The sequence below is a fragment of the Halteromyces radiatus genome (genome assembly GCF_025201355.1).
Source record: "Halteromyces radiatus strain CBS 162.75 chromosome Unknown BX664scaffold_1, whole genome shotgun sequence".
Classification (NCBI taxonomy): domain Eukaryota; kingdom Fungi; phylum Mucoromycota; class Mucoromycetes; order Mucorales; family Cunninghamellaceae; genus Halteromyces; species Halteromyces radiatus.
Genome location: NW_026251687.1, coordinates 3,277,372 through 3,294,194, shown reverse-complemented (window position 1 = coordinate 3,294,194; position 16,823 = coordinate 3,277,372). Strand labels below are relative to the sequence as shown.

Here is a 16,823-nt window from a genome sequence, read left to right as displayed (position 1 = left end):
AAAAAAAGAATGATTGATTGATTTTATTGTATAGTGTGAGACTGATATATATGGTATTTTAATAATAGTAACAATAATAATAAAAGGGTGGAAAAAGTGTTTCTTTTTTTTTTATGGTCTACAATTGTACACCTTTGGATATGAGGTCAGTTTTAGCTAGTTGAATTTCCTATCCATAAAAAAAAAAAAGGATATTAAAGCGAATGATATGATATTATTCTTTCTTTTATCAAATATAATTTACCTGCATCAGTTCTGTATAAGCATCAGGACAATCACTAAAAGTAAGGATATGCCAACCAAGGTAACCCAAACTGTATGATCCAAATGTCATTAAAGCCCACCAAGGAAACTATAATGATATATAGATTTAGATTACGCGATTCTTTTCTTTTTCTTTTCTTTCATCACTTTTTTAATTTTGACTAACTTACCACAGGAATGAGTTTATCTTGTACAACTTCAGGTAAAGGTAAAAGTCCAAGGAATAATACAGTATATATAATGGTTACAATAACAACAGTTCTAAATGTTTCACTGGCTCTTGTCATGATAGTTTTTTTATGGGGACTGATTGTGTGAACAAGAGGGAAAAAAGGAAGGAAGAAAAAAAAAAACTGACTTGGAGAATGTTTCTTTTTTAGTTGGCACGCCTCTTCCAAATCAATTAAAACACCGGTCAATTTGATATGAAGGGATCTTCTTTTTTTTTTTCTTCTTCTTCTTTTTCAAATATCTTTCTAATATCATGGTAAACCGTGATTCCGATAGTTGACTTGTTATTATCTATTACTAACTTATGGAAAATACAAACTAGGGCACGGGTATAGATAAACTATCAGGCACAATTGGCTTCTTTTTGGCATCTGCTTTATTTATCTATTATACTGTTTGGGTTTTACTAATGGTATAAATATATATATATTAATAAAAACGATAACTCATATAGATTATTCTCTTTATTATTTATTTAGCCATTTGTGGATGAAGGACATTTTTTACATAGCTACTTTCCGGAATGGCACCACGCGATACGAATACCATTATTGATCATGATCACTGGATTGACAGCTATCTTTACTTTCCTTGGAACAGTCATGGTAAAAAGCAAACAGTCTAGGAAATGGGATTAAATGATATCATATATACCTTTTTTTTTTATTATTTTATTAATATTTATTATTATCAATAAAGCTTTTGTATTATATCACACTATTCTGTTTTTAATGATGAAGGATGATTGTTCACAATATTGCCCACTGCCAAATCATTTACAGTATTTTTTTCTTTTTGTTGTTGATGATACTTCGCTAATCTTCTTTTCTGTAGGCGAATCAAAGGACCTTTGACTGTATAACATATGATGCCACCGACAATGGTAAAGATATAACTGTAGTAGTAAACAGAGTGAAAAGCCACCATATATTTATCGGTAGTCAAGAGCATGAAAGAAGCACTCATAATATTGATGCTACTCACTGTAAGGAAAATCCCTATAACATCATAGATTGGTTTAATTACTGGTAATCCATGCTTCATATCAGGAGACAACAATAAAGGTCGTACAATACGTCTCATCAATCCAGCTACATGTTGAATCATTGCCACTGATAAGAAATAAACTAATCAAAAAAAAAAAAAAAAAGAAGGATGATTAAAGTTGATATGGAAAAAAGTGGGATGATCATTCATCATGATATATACCATAATATCCAGGGTGGAAACCATGCCAAATAGAGGAAATCACATAAGTAAGAAGCATAGGAGGGACAACAGGCTTTTGCTTTGATCCAGGAGGTGAGACAACGCGCATATAAACATAATGTTTTAACCAACGATTGCCTCCCGAATTCCATCTTTCTACTAACACCTTAAAACAAGGGGCCCAATCTGTATTCAAATTCGCATTGACAACACGATCCCAGCGTGGATGATCCTTTTCATCAAACCCGTTGAATCCTAATCCTACTACCATACATGCACCTTCGGCTAACATCCAGACAGTATAAAACCTGAATCGTGTTAAGGGTCCAACAATTTGAACAAAAATAAACCTAAAAAAGGAAAATCGGATGTTTAACTTTCAAGATGCATATGTAATAATACACTCCTGAGCAACATCTTTTTTTTTTTTTTTTTTTTTTTTAGTGATATACCTATGAACAAAGGGCATATTCAAATAATCTGATGTTAAAAGAGCTTCATAATTATAAGTAGGATGAATAAATATTAGGCCCATGATCATAAAAAACACTTTGAGGAAAACGATAGAGACTGGTTTGATACAAGATAAACGAATATTGCGCTGTTTTTCTGTGAGCGGTGAAGGGGAGGTTTCATTTAGGGGTAAAGTCAAAAGACGGATATAATCCATGTAATCACAAGCAGGACCAGCTAATACGCCACCAAAAAATAACATCCATCCAAAGAAAGTGATAAGTGAGGGATAATCTTGAGGGTCAATTTGCATACGTAGATGAAAGGGACTGATGGTTGATTTATCCTTGGTACGACCATCAATTACATTGAATCCAAAAGCAGATAATTTCATGATCACTACCATCAAGGCACCAGAATAATCAAGTTTACTATCACCTTTGATACCACTGAATTGACGATCAAGATGACTACAAATTAAAAAAAAAAAAAAAAAAATAAAAAATAAAAAAAAGGAATCAATTCGTATTATGATCATTGACTTTAATATTTATATTACCAAATAGACATGGAAATCATGATGACAAAGAAGTTGATCCATGGACCTTGTTTACCGTGATAGAATTTCATAAAGATCCAAGTAAATAAACAAGTAGACATGATATGAAAGAAACCTAACCATGATTTGAGGACACCTAAAAGTACATAGGTACTAAAGATGATGGAGAACAAATGTTTAAAAAAAGGATTAGGAAGACGATTAAAGATAAAAGCCGCTGGATAACAAGCAAATAAACAAGTCAATAATTTCAGATGATCAGTATTGACTTGACCTCCCATCATCGAGGCTAATTTAGAGAAAAAGGCATCCATAATGATTATAATTTAGATAAAGAAAAGAAAAAAAAAAAAAAGAGAAAAAGTAAATGGATTTTTTTTTATAGATTCTCCCTTATTCTTCTCCCTTTATTCTTCATCTTCTCCTTCGTCATTTGTAGTCTCTTCCTAATTTGGTTGCTGTGTTACGAAAGTAAATTTTGATTGTGTTTGGCTCAAAAATTAAAAAAAAGCTGGGCTTTCTTGTTTTAGTCTTCTTTTTTCCCTTTTTTTTTTTCTTTCTTTCTTTTTTTCTTATATATATTTCTTTATATTTGTATTACATATATTTACATACTATATATTACAATGGCTCAATCATCCGGCCCTTTCGATGATCCTAGTAATCCTTTTCAAGATCCTTCTATCACTTCAGCTTTGAATTCACAACAGCAACATCATCTTGAAGAACAAGGCACTATCGGTGGTTATGAAATGGACCAAAAGACAGCTGTAGAAGATGACTTTTTAACGGATACTTCTTTTCATCATGTACAAGGTGCACACGATCCTTTTAGTGGTAACGGTAGTAGTAGTAGTAACAACAACCAACATGATTTACTACAAGAACGCGAGGAAACTTTACGGAAAAAAGAACAAGAATTGGCTGATCGTGAACGTGCTTTGGAAGAACGACAACGACGAGGAATAGGACGTACAGGAGCCAATAACTTCCCACCTTGTTTTCCTATCATGTATTTGGACATTTCAGTTGAAATTCCTGACGAACATCAATGGACAGTATGGTGGTTATATCGTGAATGGTTATTATTTGAAATTACTTTGGTATTGAACTTTATTGCTTGTTTGGTCGTCCTTTTCTCTCATCCTCCTTCTGTTACAAGTGCTCCTACTAATATGGGCGTGGCTTTGACTGAAATGTTTACTCATACTGCTGCAAGTTTCTTTCTATGGTATCGACCTGTTTACAATGCTTATATGAAGGAAGTCTCATTATATTATTGTAAGTAATCTATTGATAGTAAAAAAAAAAAAAAAAGAATCCGACTGATTTTTATATATAATATTCAACATAGTCTTTTATTTTATATTCAATGGTTTTCATATTGCTTATACCTTTTACATGGCTGTTGGGATTCCAAATACGTAAGTTTAGATGATTTACATTTTTTATCAAAAAAGGAATTATACTGATATTTTATTTTAGGGGTGGAGCTGGATTGATCTTATTGGTGACACTCTTCAGTGATCAATACATCGCATCAGGTGTCTTCACTTTATTAGCGACTATCTGTTGGTTAGTGATGGGTGTAATGGCTGTATATCTATACAAACGTACTTATGATCATTACAAAGCTGCTGGGCACACTTTCAAAGAAGCAAAGCAAGATGCTATGGTTCATATTGGTAAATCGGATGTTGCACGTGGAGCTGCTGTTAGTATGGCAAAACAAAGTGTACGTAGATAAATAGCATTCATATTAGTGAATATTGAATATAGATAGTTTTTATTCAGTTTTGTTTTATCAATAAACTATTTTGTTGTATCATTCTTCCCTTCTACACTTTATCTTTGCACGACACGCTGTAATCATAGGTTTTCATAGTCCGGCCGACTTCCCCGCTTTTTTTTTCATTTTTTATAAATTTGTTTCTTTTTTCTTTTTTTCTTTCTTTTCGTTTCTTTTCTTCTTCCTCTTTTTTTTTTTTTACAGTATTTCTTTTTCTGAACAATAGAACATCCATACACCATCCAAAAGTTTGAAATATGACCAACGTATATTCCAAACCAGTGGACACTCATTCATGGGCATTGATGGCCTTATTACGCAAGAAACAAGTTTATGGTCCTCTCTTCCTATCTATAGCTACTGTATCAGCATTTCTTTCCTATCAACGAAGCACGAAATCGCAACCACAACAAAAACAAAAACAACAAAGTACTGATGCATCTCTTTTTCAATCACACAAATCCCTATTTCCTGTAGTTGACAATATGCAAAAAAAAGTGGGTGTCAATGAAGAATTCCGTCGTCAATTACGATCTTTGGCTGTCATCTTATTCCCTAGTTGGCATACCAAGGAAGCTGTCCTTTTAGTGTTACATTCTATCTTTTTAATCCTTCGAACTTATTTAAGTGTGGTGGTGGCTCGCTTGGATGGTCGAATTGTTAAAGACTTGGTAAAAAAAAAAAAAAATAAAATAAAAGAATATATGTAATATTATGCAAAAAAAAAGGATAAAGAACTTATATTATCTCTATAATTTTATATACTAGGTCAACGGAAATGGTAGAAAGTTTTTACTTGGTCTTGTGTATTGGTTTGCTATTGCTCTTCCAGCAACTTATACTAATAGCATGGTAAGGAAGAAAGCTATTCCAACACAGAGAGATAGGAGGGGGTGGAGGCATTTTTGGAAAAAAAAAAAAAAACTTTTTTTTTGTCCTTTCTCCATGTATTATTTAACATGTGAAAGTTCAAAATTGCGAATTATGCTTTCTCATTGGTTTTTTTTATTTTGATTTTATAGATCCGATATCTTCAATCCAAATTGTCTATTGGCTTCCGAACACGCTTAACTCAATACGTTCATGACCTTTATCTTGACAAAGAAAAAACATTTTACAAGGCTGTGAATTTGGATTCTCGTATACAAGGCACTGATCAGTAAGTATATACTATACAAATGATCATCAATTACCTTATTTACTCAATATGATATCATAGATTTATTACTACCGACATTGCCAGATTTTGTGACACCTTATCTTCATTGTATTCTAATCTTGCAAAACCATTACTGGATACCATTATCTTCAATTACCAATTGACAAGATCCATAGGTTGGTTGGGTACTTTTGGTTTGGGTGTGAATTATTTTGTCACTGCAAAATTGCTTCGAGCTGTTACCCCCTCTTTTGGAAAATTAGCTGCTATTGAAGCCAAATTGGAGGTAAAGATATATTATTTTTCATTTCCCAATTTAATTTTATTCTTTTCTAGGGTGATTTCCGAAATGCTCATACAAGATTGATTACTAATGCAGAAGAAATCGCGTTCTACAATGGTGCAGAACTGGAACACTCCATCTTGGACAAAGCTTATCTGAAACTCATCAAACATATCAATCACATTTACAAATTAAGAATTAGTTACAACATGTTTGAAGATTTCTTGATCAAATACGCTTGGGGTGCATTTGGATTGATTATGTGTGGTATTCCTGTATTTACTCCTGGTATTGCTGCTGCCGTGACACCTTCATCTTCATCATCATCACAATCTACAGAAGCAGAGTTGGTTGGATCTCGTACTCGAGGTTTTATCACAAACAAACGCCTCATGTTATCTTTAGCCGACGCAGGTGGACGAATGATGTATTCTTACAAGGAAATGGCTGAATTGGCTGGTTATACATCTCGTGTTTATAGTTTGGTGTCAGTTTTACATGCTTTACGAGTCAAGGAATACGATGGTCCTAAAGATAAACGACGTTATGCTCTCACTAATATTGAAGGTCAAATCCATACTACTGAAGCAAAGAATGGTATTATATTTGACAATGTCCCTATTGTGATCCCTATCCCAGGGAAAGATATGGTTGGTGATTCTCTTGTCAATGCTCTTAATATTCATGTTAAACCTGGTGAACATTTGATGATTACTGGTCCTAATGGCGTTGGGTAAGAAACCAAAAAAAAAAAAAAAAAAAAAAAAAAGATGGATGATGATGATATTTACATATATGTATATATATAGTAAAACTGCTGTTGCCCGTGTCATTGCTTCTTTATGGCCTGTCTTTGGTAAGTTCATTAATAATAATATATAGTACAAAGATTGACTAATACGGTTTTATTTCTCATTTTTATAGAGGGTGATTTGTCAAAACCTCAAGATAAGGATATCTTCTATATTCCTCAACGACCTTATTTGAGTTTGGGTTCATTACGAGATCAGTAAGTAAAAAAAAGGAGCAAAATGAATAGATAATTTATTAATAATAAACTCTTATAGAATTATTTATCCTCACACTGTGGACGATATGAAGAAGGCTGGTCGTACTGATGACGAATTGATGGAAATCTTAAAGGTGGTGCATTTGGCTTACATTCCTGATCGTGAAGGCGGATGGGAAACTCAAAAGGAATGGAAAGATGTTTTTTCTGGTGGTGAAAAACAACGAGTAAGTGAAAAAAAGATATATTTTTTTGATTTATTTATTTTAAAAAAACTGATATACTTTATAGGTATGCATGGCAAGATTATTCTATCATCATCCTCAATATGCTGTATTGGATGAATGCACTAGTGCTGTTTCTACAGATGTTGAAGGACTTATGTATTCTCATGCAAAGGATATGGGTATTAGTAAGTAACAATAAAAAAAAAAAAAAGAGGATTAAAATAATAAAGTTTGACATTCTTTTTATTTTTCTAATAGCTTTATTGACGATTTCTCATCGACCTGCTTTATTCAAATATCATCGATTCTTACTAAGATTGACTGGTAATCAAGGACAATGGGAGTATGAAACTATTGGCACTGTCAAGCAACAACAATCAGTAGCTAAAGAAATGCAAACATTGGAACAACAATTGGCCGAAGTGGAATCTATGAAATCGCGTCTCTCGAATATCAATAAAGAATTATCATTATCATGAATCACCCCTCTTTTTTTTTTTTGATTCCCTAGTATATCCTAGACTTTTTTTTTTCTATTATTATTACTACTCACTATTATAGTTTTTGTTGATACTAGTTGAAAATAAATGAACTCTTTTATTTGAACTACCGAACGGTATTTTCGAGGCGTCTACTTTTTTGTTTTCCTTTTTTTTTTCTTTTTCTTTCTCTTTCTTTTCTTTGTTCCTGTTTACATTAAAAAACAAAACAAACTAATATACCCCGTCTATTGCTCTTCTCTTTATATCTATTATCTGTTTTTTTTGATCTTTTTTTTTTTTTTTTGTTACCTTGTCTGTATACATTCCCTCCTTGTCATCTTAATTATATATACACTCATTCAAATAAGCACATATACACGAACACAAACACAGATACACGCATATATATATACTTCATTAACTGTCCAAGTGATGAGTAAGTATCCAAAATGAATTACTTTTTGAACTGTCTTTTTCTAAAAGAAACATTGTTTTTTTTACAGCATTATCCAGGCGCTCTACTACAAGACAACAGGGTAACCCCACTTCACCAACGACTCCTTGCTTAACGTCACAAACCGAATCAGGTTCATCTACAACCGCAACAGTACATGGCACAGGAACTTCAACAGCAAACAAGACATCTGAGGATGAAAGTTCGGATGACAATGCCGTAACCCGGTGTCCTTGCGGAAAAGAAAGTAAGTGAGGGGGTGTTTTTATTTTTTTATTTTTTCAAAAAAAAAAGGTACTTACCCTCTTTTTGTTGTGGCAAACTAGAACTACCTTATCTCTATGACAATGACATGGACGACGGAGATGAAGGTTTAATGGTACAATGTGATCAATGTGAAGTATGGCAACACTGCAAGTGTGTTGGACTTGAAGAAGAGAAGGATATTCCTGATCAATATTATTGTGAACAGTGTCGACCAGAAAACCACAAATCTGTTAAATCAGCTCATGGAAGAAGGTAGTAACTGAATTGACACATATATATATATATATTCAATTCTATTTTTTTTTTTGTATGTATGAATTAGATTCAAACGATTCTATAGTTCTGTCGGATTCACTCAAGGTATGACCCCTGAATTTTTTTTTTTTTGTTTTCAAATTTGTATTCATTTCCGTTTCTCTTTATAAATATAGACCCAAGTCAAGATCCAGTTATTGTCAACAAACCTGCAAAGAGAAGAAAAAAGACTTCAGAACCTTCTGGATCGAGGAAATCATCACGTCATACACCTAACAAACAAAAGGAAACATCATCAGCTCTAGTCGATCAAGAAGTAACGTCAGCTTCACCGTCGCCGTTATTTAATGATAACAACGATAACAATAAAAATAATAAAAACCTTGAAGGAACGGTAATAGAAAATGGCACAAGTGATGTTGATGAAGTACGTATTACAAGATCAAAACGATCGGTTTATTCCCCTGTGGCTGAATCCTTGGAAATGATTACACCTTCTTCTACTGCCTCGACTCGACGAAAGAAACCATCGACTACTCCTAATGGTACTTCACATTTGAATACCCATGCAACTGTTATTCTTTCTACGCTTACTGCCTCACCAACCTCATTAACATCAACCACTCATTCTTTGCCAACCTCAGGAAAACGGTCTTCCCATATATCATCACCAACAAGAAATGCTCAAGGAAGGTTTCACAAGACGGATTCTCGAGCATCCACACCTCATCCGACAACTTCGGGATTTATGCCAACCATGTCTCCGTCCTCGTCCTCATCATCAACAACAACAACAACAACCATTCATACTACCAACGTACGTCGTGATGATACATCTGGTAGTTATTGGAATGAAGATGGATTACCCAGTCGTGAAGGATCTCCTCCTGCTAGAGTCAAATACCCCAATCCAAAAATGACTATGGCGGACATGAATAAAAGAGCCAAGCAAATTATGGATCATATCAATAAGATGAAATCTACATTCCAACAGCAACAAGAAGAGAAAACCTCAACAACAACCTCGACAACGACAACAACAATTACTACTGCGACGTTGATTGATTCTGGATCGACCACAACTGTGTATAAAGCAACGGCGGACAACACCGAGCACTATTCAGGATCTGTACCACCGATGTATATTAATAGCAACACATCCGCAACATCATCCGCTTGTCATTCTACTTTATTTGCAACAAATAGTGATGATGACACTGACAACACAATCGACAATGAAGAAGAAGAACGTCCACGATCTTATTCTACAAGTTCAGTATCATCATCTATTAGTTCAGCATCTACAGTACCCCTTTTATTGGATGATGATGATGATCGACATACTTCATCTTCCTCATTAATGTTGTCAACAGGATCACCTACTTCGCCTATGCCATTGAATAAATTGTTTTTGGAGAAACAAGAATCGTCGTTGGATATGATGGATCGAGTGTACAGGGATCTTCTCAAGTTTCAAAGGAAGTTTGGTCGTATTTTCCAAGGCCATCAAGCATCCTCTTCTGTACGATGATCTCATTTTATGTGTACCTCCTTAGTTTAGTTGATGATACTTGTTTATTGATATTTTGTAGTAGTGATAGAAATTTAGTTAGTGTTTTTTTTTTTTATCTGTTGAAAATAGATGAATAAACAAATCAATTATATTGAGATCGTCCTCTGATTTTGAAATAGAAACAAATCTTTAGTGTGTTTTTTATTTTTTTTTTTTTTTGGATTGATAGAAACCAGTCAATATGATCATTTTTTTTTACTAGTATTGTGTGACATTTGACATATGCAAGCCTCGTCAATCTGTTTTGTTGCTGGAACACGCGGGGTTCATTGATTAGATTTGTATATATAAAAAAAAAGTTCATTTGTAGAAAAAAGAATATTCGTTATAAATATCACATTTTAAGTATAATAAAAAAAATGTTCTATATATAATTTTCACTTTATAATTCGTTTCATTCTTTTTATTTAGTTATTTATACAGAAAAAAATAAAATAAAAATAAAGGGGGGGAGGCTTGAAGCAATCAACAATAACAGAAAAAAAAAAAACCACTAAAAACAGCAAAATAATAAAAAAAAAAAAAAAAAAAAAAAGAGGAAAGAGAGATTGAATCAACCAATTACCAAATAAAATGACACTTTTTTAGAAACTAATAATAAATAAAAAAAAAGGCTTTGTACTACCCTACTCACATGTCCTTTTTGCTTAGAACAAAAAAAAAAAGAAGATCGTCTTTTTGGTTGAATTTTAACCTGGGAATCAAAGGATAAACAAGCGTGGATCACTCCAAATTAGGAAATAGCTTGAAAAGAGAAACTTGTATGTTTATTCAGTTGACTCCGCTTCTCAAACCTGACCCTTCCAGACTCTTGTTTCTAAAAATACTTGTTGATACTAAGGAGACTGAAGATTATTAGGTAGAAAAAAAAAATCAACAAAAAAAAAATTAGTGGATTATTATCATCATTATTCTCCTTTTGTTATGTATATTTAGGGTAATAAAGAGGATGAATGATTTACATTTAGTTTATGTAACTTTTTTTTTTTATTTGAAAGAAAATGAACTTTTTTAGGTTTCTCATTTTTTATATTTTATATTTATTTAGTCTAATTTATTCGTAGATTAGTATTTTATCTATTTTTGATGGTTTTAGGTGAATGAGACATTGATTCCCGCTTTCCGTGACCTGTCCCCCTTTTTTTTTTTTTTAGTACCTAAGCTAAGTTGCTAAGATAAAAATAATCTGTTCCCCGACAATTTTTTTTTTTTAAAAGGGGAGTCAAGAAAAAACTTTTTTTTAAAAGAATCTCTTTCTTTCTTTCTTTTTTTTTTTTTCTCTTTTTTTTTTTCTCTTCTTTACTACATTCCTTTCTCTTATTTTCTTTTGTTAAACATCTCCTTTCTCTATCTCGCTCTATCAACAAAAGAAAAACAACAACAACAACAATAATGGTTTGGAATTATCAAGTAGCTATCATGACTTTGGGCATGACAGCTTTATCTGCTGTTCAAGGTGCTACCACCAATTATTCTAGTACTGTCGATCCTACTAAACTCAACATTCCCAACATTCCTCAAACTACTTCTCACGATGTTACCACTCAATGTACTTATTATCAACCTCCCTTTACTTTGAACAAGGCTGATTGGCCTACCAGTTGGGATATTGCTACTTCCAACGGTATGAATACTTCTGCTGAATTCACTGCTCTTTACAACTCTATTGACTGGACTAAGGCTCCTAATATTCAACCCAAGACTATGACTCCTGCCGGTGGTTTGAACTTGCAAAGCTATAACACTGCTCAAGATCCTGATTGTTGGTGGTCTGCTTCTCAATGTACAAAACCAAAGACTGCTAATATTAATCCTGATATTGTTCAATGTTTGGAACCTAACACTTGGGGTCTTGTAAGTAATTTTGATTGAAATATTTTTATGGATTGAATCCTTTTTATTAGGGAGATTGAAAACTGGGGAAAAAAAGGAGATAAGACTATTGTTATATATATGTGATTCATATCAAAAAAAGGAGGGGGAGATTGTACAATAGACTCATTATATCTTTTTACTTTTATTATTAGACTTTCGATGATGGACCAAACTGCTCTCACAATGCTTTCTACGACTTTTTAGAACAAAACAACCAAAAAGCTTCTATGTTCTATATTGGTTCCAATGTTATTGGCTGGCCCTATGGTGCTATGCGTGGTTTGAAGGATGGTCATCATCTTGCTGGTCATACTTGGTCTCACAGATGTAAGTGAATCATCATTAATTATATATATATATATTTATCATATTAACCTTCTTTATTCTAGTGATGACTACTTTAAGCAACCAAGAAGTCCTTGCTGAACTTTACTATACTTCTAAGGCTATTAAGTATGTTACTGGTGTTACTCCTCTTTACTGGCGTCCTGTAAGTTCAAATTATCATACTAAAAAAACGTGAAATGATGCTATATTCGGGATAGAAAAAAAAGTTTTGGATTTTGTGCTCCGTCTCATTAATTATTTTTTTTTTTTACAATTAGGCTCAAGGTGATTTGGATGATCGTGTTCGATGGATTGCTACTCAATTGAACTTGACTGCTATTTTGTGGAACTTGGATACTGATGATTGGGCTGCTGGCACTACTCCTGGTGTTACTGCTCAAACTGTACAACAAAACTACCAAAACTTCATCACTATGGGTAACAACGGTACTTTCAACACTATCGGTAACATTGTTTTGAGTCACGAAATCAACAATATGACCATGGACTTTGCTATTCAAAACTATCCTAACATCAAGAAGAATTATAAGCATATTCTCGACGTTGCCACTTGTATGAATATTTCTAACCCTTACGTCGAAAAATCTATTACCTATCCTACCTTTGATCAAGCTGTCAACAAGAATGCCTCTACTGCTACTGGTTCTGGCGTTGCCCCTGCTGCTTCTGGTACTTCTATGGCTTCTCAAACTACCGTCAATGCTGCTCTTTTCATTGCCGCTTTGTTCGGTGTGGTTGCCTCCCTCTTTTAGATAGCTTTTTTTTTTATTATTATTATTACAACTCCTTTTATATTTTTACTCCCTCTATCTCCCTTTCCATCATCATATTCCGTTTGTTCTTTTCTTCTTCCCCCTCATTTTTTTTTCTTATTGTGAATCATTGATGTTCAAATAGATCTAAGTCAACCTGTCACACTCTCTTTTTCCTTTTTTTTCTTTTTGGCCCTTACCCAGTTTATGTTTAATTACAAAAAAGAAAATAAACCTTATACATATCAATACAAGTATATCTTTTTCGTCCTACATAATTAATTCAAATGAAAATTTTATAAGGTTTGATCATGATGTGATTTTTTTTTTATTGTTTCTTGATGATGCATATATATAAATAGTATAGTGATGATATCAATAAACAAAAAAAAAAAAGGTACTAACTACGGGAATGGGGTATACGATGATGTAAATGACTATTACTATTACTACTACTAGTCTTTTGATTGTCGAATAATGACGATGTCTTTAGTCCATTTTCCTCTTGATCCCAAGTTTCTTCTTGTTGTTGTTTCAAATATTCACCTAGTGGTACCACTTCTTGCGTGGTAATCTTGCCATGAATCATGCGTTTAAATTTCTTGAATGTTTCTTCAAATTCCATCACTGTTAATCTTGGATCTTCATGACTATTCCAATAATCATTAAATGTATGATATAAAAAACCTATTGCCATAATGATATAAGTTAAATAATAATAATAATAATAATAATTAATGACTTACAGTAAAAATCTTGATAAGTGTCACGAGATATACCATAACGGAAGAGCACATATTGTAATTGTCGAGTTCGTAAAATTTGAATGGTGAATTGAGAGATATTGATGCCAACAATAGCAAAAGGATACCTAATCCCTCATCATAATAAAGAATTTCCAAAAAAAAAAAAAAAGATGAATACATTGTAATCGATTCAATAACGGATTATTATATAAAATGATTTACCAAGACACAGGATGTTGAGAACTATGAAAGGTGCGCTGACAAGAAGTAGGATATGTTTTTGAATAATAAACCAAATCATCTAAACCTTGCATCCCCATTCCCCGGAAATCAGAAGCTGGATCATTACCTTGAAATCCAATTTCTCCCCATTGTCGAGTCAATCTTGCTTCCAATTCAACATCTGGCATCAGACTGTTCCATAACTATATCATATATATATATATGAGAATGTTTCAATCTTTTCAATATACTTATATTTTACCTTGAGCAACTTTTGTTCATGCAATTGGTTGGTGCCATCAAATTTGGTATGCGCACGTTCGTTGATCTCTCGTGTCAATTGATAAGTAGCTGCGATTTGGACTAAACATGCCTTTAACACCTGTGCTTCAGGACTAATATGACAAATGATCAATCAACATTTCCTCCTCTTTTCTGATCCTACATATAGATATTCTTACCTTGAAAGAGTCCCAGGGAATCGTTTCTTTGTCAATATTGATTGAGTCAAATCATCTATCAAACAATCCTTAGATTCTAATTGTCGTCGTTCCAACTACTCAAAAAAAAAAGATGAATAATGTCAGTTAATATTTTACAACAAATGGATTAGTTTTTTTTTTCTTACTGTTAACTGACTTGAATAAAGAATCGATCGATCTTATGATTGAGAAGAAATAAATAGTCAATATAATATCTCCATATATTCACCCATTTCTTTTTTAATATTTTACCTATTTGGAATACAATAGTAGGTGGAATAACAAAAGGTAGAGTTGATTTTTCTGAATGTTTCAATAAAGGAGTATTGTCGTTGAATTCGCCTATTTTTTCATCACTGTTGTTACTATCACTGTAATTATCACATTCACTATCAGAAATGGTAAACGTATGTTGTTGTTGTAACAAGTTGTCCCTATGGTCATTAACAACTCGGTGGCATATACGATAAATTTCGGTGGTGTTGGTAGTCCATCGTAAAAGACACTTGTAAATCTTATAGATAGATAATAAAAAAGGAGACTGATAGATCTTGTTAAAAAGAAGAAATATATACCATTCCATTTTCATATCAAGAAAAAAAAAAGATAAAAGGAAAATAAAAAGAGAATTTTCTTTTTTTTTTTTTTTTCCATGTGAAAAAGAAAGCTATGTTCGGATAATGAAATCAAAACCCTCAAAAAAAAAACAACAACATTTTTAAAGGGACAAAAAGATCAGTGCACATGAGAATATTGCTTGTCTTATTTTAACTGATCAGTATGAGTATCATCATCATCATCTACCTTTTCATCAATTTAAGGGGAGTAGGATACTTTTAACTGATGTATGAGATTGATTTATCAAATGTCATTTTTTAAAGGAGTTGATTTGACTTTTTTTTTTTTTTTTTTTTTTTTTTACTAATCTGTATAGAAAATGCATAAAGAATATGACCAAATATGGGTTATTCGTTTTATCGTATTCAACGATAACAAACAATAAAAACTTACAATATATGATAGCAGCAAGAAGTCTTTTCACTTGTTCATTTGCTCTGAGTATGAAATTTGAATTTTTTTTTTCTTCTTTTTGGACAACCAACTCATCAATCTTTCCTTTATTCTTTTCTCATTTATTTTGTCTATTCTTTTTTTCTTTTTTATTATTTGTAACAAATAATATGCTGAATCCTGACGCTACAGAATTCAAGCCAGTTTCCTCACTAGAGAATCTCACTAGTTCCAAAAAGATCAATAGTCATCACAACAATAGTGGAAAATATGTCAACAATACTAGTCAATCCTCCGTACAACAGGCTCCTTCAAAACCTAATCGCAGCCAACAAACTAAAAAGAAAAACGTCTCAAGTGCACCGTCCACTAATCAACAAAAGTCACTAGGCACCACACTCAAAACAACAGCAACAGTCAATATTCAAAATGCAAATCAACGTAATAAGTCAATCTCTTCTGGAAGTCAACAACGACATGATAAACCATCTCGACGAAAACAACAACAACGTCAAAGAGGATCACATGAACAACCCACTGACTCTTTAGATTCGATTGAACAGCAACCACCTACAAGTTTCATTACTCTTGACCATACTATTGATCCTGTTCATATCGTCACTAATACACTCCTCTTCAAGAATACGGTGGTTCATGGTTATGATCGCTATGTGGCATGGGTAAATGCATAAATAAATAAATAAGTAAATAAATAAAAATCATTATATAACATTCTTTTTTTTTTTTTTTTTTTTTTTTTTTTTTTTTAGGTAGAACGATGTCTTCAAACATATCCGGTGGTGACAATGGTGGGTATGGATCCTGTTTTGGCCGATTTGATCTCGTTGGTGATCATCATCCAACAGAAAGGTATTGGATTTTATCATGGTAAGTAAGAGAGAGAGAGAGAGAGAGAAAAAAAATCAAATATCGTTTGGTCTGACCTGTTTATTATATATAGAGTTAGAAACTTTTTCGATTCAAGAAGGTGGAAGACAACCTACAAGTGGTATACAAGTCAAATTACATAGAAATTAGATTCAGTAGATTTAGAATCAAATGATACCCGTCCTATTTTTTTTATATGTATTATTAATAAACCATTGTGATATACGATATATTTTATTACATGATCTTTATTGTGTTGTCTTGTAATTTTTTTTCTTGGTAAAT

At 32.7% G+C, this 16,823-nt stretch overlaps 9 protein-coding genes across 9 annotated transcripts; 6 read left to right on the top strand and 3 right to left on the bottom strand.

The window, feature by feature from the left end:
* On the bottom strand, positions 1–659 carry BX664DRAFT_355134 (dolichol-phosphate mannosyltransferase subunit 3). Its single transcript, XM_051547789.1, has 3 exons — positions 435–659; positions 245–352; positions 1–169 (listed from the first exon to the last, which is right to left on the bottom strand). The coding sequence occupies exons 1-3, from the start codon at positions 549–551 to the stop codon at positions 119–121; spliced, it is 276 nt and encodes a 91-aa protein (XP_051405318.1). The 5' UTR covers positions 552–659; the 3' UTR covers positions 1–118.
* A 31-nt stretch (positions 660–690) lies between these two features.
* BX664DRAFT_322017 (uncharacterized protein) lies at positions 691–1,215 on the top strand. The gene is made up of 2 exons (XM_051543405.1): positions 691–907; positions 975–1,215. The coding sequence occupies exons 1-2, from the start codon at positions 905–907 to the stop codon at positions 1,131–1,133; spliced, it is 162 nt and encodes a 53-aa protein (XP_051405317.1). The 5' UTR covers positions 691–904; the 3' UTR covers positions 1,134–1,215.
* BX664DRAFT_254711 (MBOAT, membrane-bound O-acyltransferase family-domain-containing protein) lies at positions 1,213–2,695 on the bottom strand (the record flags this gene model as incomplete). The annotated part of the gene is made up of 3 exons (XM_051540382.1): positions 1,213–1,622; positions 1,705–2,054; positions 2,157–2,695. 3 exons carry the CDS (start codon positions 2,693–2,695, stop codon positions 1,213–1,215), a joined length of 1,299 nt encoding a protein of 432 aa, XP_051405316.1.
* A 580-nt stretch (positions 2,696–3,275) lies between these two features.
* Positions 3,276–4,555, top strand: BX664DRAFT_273160 (scamp family-domain-containing protein). The gene is made up of 3 exons (XM_051541212.1): positions 3,276–3,997; positions 4,071–4,140; positions 4,202–4,555. The coding sequence occupies exons 1-3, from the start codon at positions 3,343–3,345 to the stop codon at positions 4,461–4,463; spliced, it is 987 nt and encodes a 328-aa protein (XP_051405315.1). The 5' UTR covers positions 3,276–3,342; the 3' UTR covers positions 4,464–4,555.
* A 435-nt stretch (positions 4,556–4,990) lies between these two features.
* Positions 4,991–7,662, top strand: BX664DRAFT_253418 (ABC transporter transmembrane region 2-domain-containing protein; the record flags this gene model as incomplete). The annotated part of the gene is made up of 10 exons (XM_051540305.1): positions 4,991–5,176; positions 5,274–5,357; positions 5,528–5,664; positions 5,725–5,950; positions 6,001–6,680; positions 6,757–6,803; positions 6,872–6,956; positions 7,015–7,183; positions 7,248–7,368; positions 7,442–7,662. 10 exons carry the CDS (start codon positions 4,991–4,993, stop codon positions 7,660–7,662), a joined length of 1,956 nt encoding a protein of 651 aa, XP_051405314.1.
* Positions 7,663–7,941: 279 nt separating this feature from the next.
* On the top strand, positions 7,942–10,317 carry BX664DRAFT_322010 (uncharacterized protein). Its single transcript, XM_051543404.1, has 5 exons — positions 7,942–8,101; positions 8,169–8,366; positions 8,446–8,638; positions 8,709–8,746; positions 8,818–10,317. Exons 1-5 carry the CDS (start codon positions 8,098–8,100, stop codon positions 10,170–10,172), a joined length of 1,788 nt encoding a protein of 595 aa, XP_051405313.1. The 5' UTR covers positions 7,942–8,097; the 3' UTR covers positions 10,173–10,317.
* Positions 10,318–11,479: 1,162 nt separating this feature from the next.
* BX664DRAFT_322009 (uncharacterized protein) lies at positions 11,480–13,446 on the top strand. The gene is made up of 4 exons (XM_051543403.1): positions 11,480–12,068; positions 12,242–12,416; positions 12,479–12,579; positions 12,695–13,446. The coding sequence occupies exons 1-4, from the start codon at positions 11,607–11,609 to the stop codon at positions 13,187–13,189; spliced, it is 1,233 nt and encodes a 410-aa protein (XP_051405312.1). The 5' UTR covers positions 11,480–11,606; the 3' UTR covers positions 13,190–13,446.
* Positions 13,447–13,496: 50 nt separating this feature from the next.
* BX664DRAFT_355129 (ELMO/CED-12 family-domain-containing protein) lies at positions 13,497–15,281 on the bottom strand. The gene is made up of 7 exons (XM_051547788.1): positions 14,892–15,281; positions 14,786–14,817; positions 14,619–14,713; positions 14,420–14,552; positions 14,158–14,360; positions 13,936–14,060; positions 13,497–13,876 (listed from the first exon to the last, which is right to left on the bottom strand). The coding sequence occupies exons 1-7, from the start codon at positions 15,226–15,228 to the stop codon at positions 13,590–13,592; spliced, it is 1,212 nt and encodes a 403-aa protein (XP_051405311.1). The 5' UTR covers positions 15,229–15,281; the 3' UTR covers positions 13,497–13,589.
* Positions 15,282–15,774: 493 nt separating this feature from the next.
* Positions 15,775–16,767, top strand: BX664DRAFT_355128 (uncharacterized protein). Its single transcript, XM_051547787.1, has 3 exons — positions 15,775–16,330; positions 16,421–16,538; positions 16,612–16,767. Exons 1-3 carry the CDS (start codon positions 15,821–15,823, stop codon positions 16,686–16,688), a joined length of 705 nt encoding a protein of 234 aa, XP_051405310.1. The 5' UTR covers positions 15,775–15,820; the 3' UTR covers positions 16,689–16,767.
* The last annotated feature ends 56 nt before the right edge of the window (positions 16,768–16,823 follow it).

What these genes read in the sequence shown, in the direction of transcription:
- BX664DRAFT_355134 (XM_051547789.1), bottom strand. Translation starts at nt 551, where the DNA reads ATGACAAGAGCCAGTGAAACATTTAGAACTGTTGTTATTGTAACCATT. An exon ending in AAGATAAACTCATTCCTGTG is followed by an intron (nt 353 to 434) that starts GTAAGTTAGTCA and finishes ATATCATTATAG; the next exon opens with TTTCCTTGGTGGGCTTTAAT. An exon ending in CTTATACAGAACTGATGCAG is followed by an intron (nt 170 to 244) that starts GTAAATTATATT and finishes TTTTATGGATAG; the next exon opens with GAAATTCAACTAGCTAAAAC.
- BX664DRAFT_273160 (XM_051541212.1), top strand. Translation starts at nt 3,343, where the DNA reads ATGGCTCAATCATCCGGCCCTTTCGATGATCCTAGTAATCCTTTTCAA. An exon ending in GGAAGTCTCATTATATTATT is followed by an intron (nt 3,998 to 4,070) that starts GTAAGTAATCTA and finishes TATTCAACATAG; the next exon opens with TCTTTTATTTTATATTCAAT. An exon ending in GCTGTTGGGATTCCAAATAC is followed by an intron (nt 4,141 to 4,201) that starts GTAAGTTTAGAT and finishes ATTTTATTTTAG; the next exon opens with GGGTGGAGCTGGATTGATCT.
- BX664DRAFT_322010 (XM_051543404.1), top strand. An exon ending in GTGTCCTTGCGGAAAAGAAA is followed by an intron (nt 8,367 to 8,445) that starts GTAAGTGAGGGG and finishes GTGGCAAACTAG; the next exon opens with AACTACCTTATCTCTATGAC. An exon ending in TTCTGTCGGATTCACTCAAG is followed by an intron (nt 8,747 to 8,817) that starts GTATGACCCCTG and finishes TTATAAATATAG; the next exon opens with ACCCAAGTCAAGATCCAGTT.
- BX664DRAFT_322009 (XM_051543403.1), top strand. Translation starts at nt 11,607, where the DNA reads ATGGTTTGGAATTATCAAGTAGCTATCATGACTTTGGGCATGACAGCT. An exon ending in AACCTAACACTTGGGGTCTT is followed by an intron (nt 12,069 to 12,241) that starts GTAAGTAATTTT and finishes TTTTATTATTAG; the next exon opens with ACTTTCGATGATGGACCAAA. An exon ending in CTCCTCTTTACTGGCGTCCT is followed by an intron (nt 12,580 to 12,694) that starts GTAAGTTCAAAT and finishes TTTTACAATTAG; the next exon opens with GCTCAAGGTGATTTGGATGA.
- BX664DRAFT_355129 (XM_051547788.1), bottom strand. Translation starts at nt 15,228, where the DNA reads ATGAAAATGGAATGGTATATATTTCTTCTTTTTAACAAGATCTATCAG. An exon ending in TTCCCTGGGACTCTTTCAAG is followed by an intron (nt 14,553 to 14,618) that starts GTAAGAATATCT and finishes TTGTCATATTAG; the next exon opens with TCCTGAAGCACAGGTGTTAA. An exon ending in CACTTATCAAGATTTTTACT is followed by an intron (nt 13,877 to 13,935) that starts GTAAGTCATTAA and finishes TTATGGCAATAG; the next exon opens with GTTTTTTATATCATACATTT.
- BX664DRAFT_355128 (XM_051547787.1), top strand. Translation starts at nt 15,821, where the DNA reads ATGCTGAATCCTGACGCTACAGAATTCAAGCCAGTTTCCTCACTAGAG. An exon ending in ATGATCGCTATGTGGCATGG is followed by an intron (nt 16,331 to 16,420) that starts GTAAATGCATAA and finishes TTTTTTTTTTAG; the next exon opens with GTAGAACGATGTCTTCAAAC. An exon ending in AGGTATTGGATTTTATCATG is followed by an intron (nt 16,539 to 16,611) that starts GTAAGTAAGAGA and finishes TATTATATATAG; the next exon opens with AGTTAGAAACTTTTTCGATT.